The sequence below is a fragment of the Elephantulus edwardii genome, unplaced genomic scaffold (assembly GCF_000299155.1).
Source record: "Elephantulus edwardii isolate Elephantulus edwardi_28Jun2011 unplaced genomic scaffold, EleEdw1.0 scaffold00354, whole genome shotgun sequence".
NCBI lineage: Eukaryota > Metazoa > Chordata > Mammalia > Macroscelidea > Macroscelididae > Elephantulus > Elephantulus edwardii.
Genome location: NW_006400104.1, coordinates 969,213 through 972,820, shown reverse-complemented (window position 1 = coordinate 972,820; position 3,608 = coordinate 969,213). Strand labels below are relative to the sequence as shown.

Genomic DNA, 3,608 nt, shown 5'->3' with positions numbered 1-3,608 from the left:
CAGCACAGCCTTCTTGCCACTAGGCCACCAGAGATCCCTAACACATGCTTTAGGGGGATGCAATTCAAACTATGACAATGATACTAAGTATTACTACCTGTGAACATGGACTGTCTCACAATTCATTACGCTCTTTGGCTTATTAGTATCTTTCCCTCAGGAAGTTCCTGGTCATATTTTGCTAGACTTATATTTATATATTTTAGCTTTTGTATTATTTATCACTTATCTTATGTAAAGTCTGTATCTTTTATATACTCTTTTTTTCTATTTTATAATGCATTTTGTGCATGATTTTGTTTCTCACACAATACTATGAGGTAGGTACTCATCCCCATTGTAGAGATAACAAAGAGACATAACGTCGTCAGAATCACAAAATACATGGTTGGTAAAGATGAGTTCAAAACTAGACTTTCTGACTCTAGAATCTGAAGACCTCTGTTAGCAGCTAGAACTTAATATCTCCAATACAGTTTACATGAAAACATACTTAAGAAGCAAAAGAGTATTGTTGTTGAGGTTCATTGTGAATGTAACCAAATACACAAGTCGAAGTAACTCACATAACCCTTTCTTCCCTTTCCAGAGACCAGAAGACCGGCCACCCTTCTCCAGCCTGTTGGTTCAGCTGGCTGAAATTGCGGAATCAGGACTTTAGCAGAGAATTGGTGCCAGGACACAGACTGTAGATCCTGATTAAGGGAGGGCAGCCCTCCCTTCACAGAGCATTATACCTACCCCAGCCCAGGACTTCCCAGGTGCAGCATGGCCTGTGATACCAGCTCCTGAGATGCATCCACAGATGCAGCACCTGGACAGCACCTGGCGCTGGACCACAGACAGGAGAACCAGTCACTGAGCTGGGAGTGGGCCCAGCACAGCAGCAATGCCTCTGCCTCTTGTCACATGTGGTGCATAAGCCTCAATCTAAATGCTTCAGGCAACATTTCTTGCATTGTTTCTTATTGACAGGGAGAGACATTTGAATTTTATTTTTATCATTTTTTTAAACATGTGTCTAAAGCTTTCGGGACAAAGGAACTCAATCACACAACAATCTAGATGTGATGGCAATGGAAACGAGAGTCATGACTCTTTTTCTAGGAAAACAGGTGGTTTAACTCAAGTCAGAAAAGTGAGCTCTACTGCTGTGATGCTGTCAGCCACAGCTTCCTGCCACAGAGGATGATGGGACGGCAGCCCATCCGAGATCGGATGTTGTGAGGTGCAGTTTTATGAGGGTGGACTGCTGCTGCTGTCTTTACAGGAAGTGGGGTGAACTCCATTGGTTGGATTGGGGTGAATAATTCAGTGTGGAGTGCTGGATACTGAGTATCTGGACAGAAACATCAGAGAGCAAATAATGAGGAAGAACTAACTGACTCTCACCACTCTGATCCTCATTTTTGGTACCAAACAAAGCAGGTGTATGTGCCTTCCCTGTGCACAAGATTCTCATGCAGGATCCTAGGAAGAGGTTATTACTTTGCACATTGACTCTGACTTGGGACTTGCCCACTATTTTTCTGACCTCGGGGAACCAACACCCCTCTCTGCAATAGTCCATCCTCATCAACAGAGGGTGCCGTGGTGCAGGTCTGTGTGGCCTTGCAGAAAAAGGAATGCTTGTTTAGATCTTTAGGTTTTCCCATTTTAAAGGTTGAGACTTCAAGATGCCGGAAACTTCAGGAGATAAATAAGAAATCTGTTCTTGCTCCAACATTCTAGAAGTGGAATGTAAGATGTGGTGCCTCTAAGAGGCACAAAAATGCTTATTATTGACTGAGTTAAATACACACACACACACACACACACACACACACATACTGAGTAGACACCTGATCCAAGTCACAGTATTTCCAGTTGTTTCATATGCATCTGAAAATTTGACATAAATAAAGAAGACCAAAGAAAAATCAATGTCTCTAAATTGTGGTCTTGGTGAAGAGTATTGAATATACCGTTGACGCCAAAATAACAAATATATCTTGGAGGAAGTGCAACCAGAGTGCTCCTTAGAGGCAGACGGTGAAACTCCATCTTTCATACTTTGGGCATGTTGTTAGGAGGCACCAGTCCTTGGAAAAGGACATCATGCTGGAAAAAAAGGAAAGGAAGCTCTCAAGAAGTTAGATTGACACAGCAACTGCAGCAGTGGGCTTGAACATATCAGAGATTGTGGGGAAGGCCTGGATAGGGCAAGGTTCCCATCTGTTGTTCATAGAGTCACCATGAGTCATAGTCAACTCCATGGCACCTAAAAAAACAACAACAAAATGAGCTTTCAAATGCAGAACCTTAGTTCATCCTCACACTAAGAGCATGAATTAGTACTACTGTTCCCTTTTTCAAATGACAGACTTGGAAAACCCAAAATCTCTGTTCATTAAAACGAATAAAATTTAATTAAAAAAAAACAAAATTAAAAAAAAATGACAGACTTGAGGCTTCAGGACACACGCCTCAAGTGAAAGAACTAAGAGGTATAGAACTGGCATTCTAGCCTGACTCCCACATAATTTCTCCCCTGCTCAACACTGCTGCTTATTGAAAATCAAAGGTGGTGCAGAAGAAATAAAGACAGAGGAGGGAAAAGACAGCACGATGTTGTTTATTACCATCAAGTAGAAACCAATTCATAGCTGATCCTCTAGTGCGCTTTCAAAGGCAATAAATAACTTGGAAATTGAATACCCATTTTTCTCTCACAGAGCAGCTGGTGGATTAGAACTGCATACCTTTGTGTTGGCAGTATATTTCCTTACTACTAAGCCATCAGAACTCCCTAAAGAGAACTTAGACAATAAAGTAAATACAGCCTCACCAGAAAATATTTTTGCTTCTACATACACAACTATACTTGCTGCTCTGACCCTCCAACTTGAATTATAAACAGTTACCATGAAGTTATTTTTGACTCATGCAGCCCCAGGTCAGAATAGGACTGTGCCCTCATAAGATTTTCAGTGTCTGATCTTTCTAAAGCTATTGCCAGGCCTTTCTGGGTGGAGTTCAATCTCCAGCTCTTTTTTTTTGACAGTCAAGCATGTCACCATTTAAACCATCTAGGGACTTCTCTGTTGGAAACAGAATATTTCTCCTCAGTTGTATTTTTCCCCTTGGTTGAAATTAACTTTTTTTAAATAGTGGAAATTATATATAAAAGTTAGCAATTGTTAACTTTGAGGTTGCACAGTTCATTAATCCTCAATTCCTTTACTCTCCTGGAGTCATGTGGTATGAAAAGACTTATAAATGATCTTCAAAACAGCTTCAAAGATTCTCCTGCATAGGTATAAATGCTCCCTTTAGTTTGCTCAGCCATCTTCTTGGACATTTTTGTGCAGAAGGCAAAATTTTGTTTAGCTAAAGCTCATGGAGAAATTATCTAATGGTGTTGCAATATGCTCTTTCTGACTCCTAAGACATTTTAAACATCTTATAATTTAAATGTATAAATGTTAACTATAATGATTGTGAAACTGGGAGTCTTAAGACAAAATCCATCATTCAGAAAATGATCTTACTCAGTATATCCACAATGAGACATTCTACGTTGCAGCCTTTAATTAGAGAGGATCTCTGGAGTGGTCAGCCTACACAGA

General features: G+C 40.3%; 1 protein-coding gene across 2 annotated transcripts in view; it reads left to right on the top strand.

Moving 5' to 3' along the window:
• Window positions 1-661, top strand: part of ITK (IL2-inducible T-cell kinase) — a 94,281-nt gene extending 93,620 nt beyond the window's left edge. For both annotated transcript variants that reach the window (XM_006901976.1, XM_006901977.1), the window contains one exon: window positions 590-661. In XM_006901976.1, the coding sequence (XP_006902038.1) occupies window positions 590-661 (72 nt within the window). The remainder of the gene's footprint in view (window positions 1-589) is intronic.
• The last annotated feature ends 2,947 nt before the right edge of the window (window positions 662-3,608 follow it).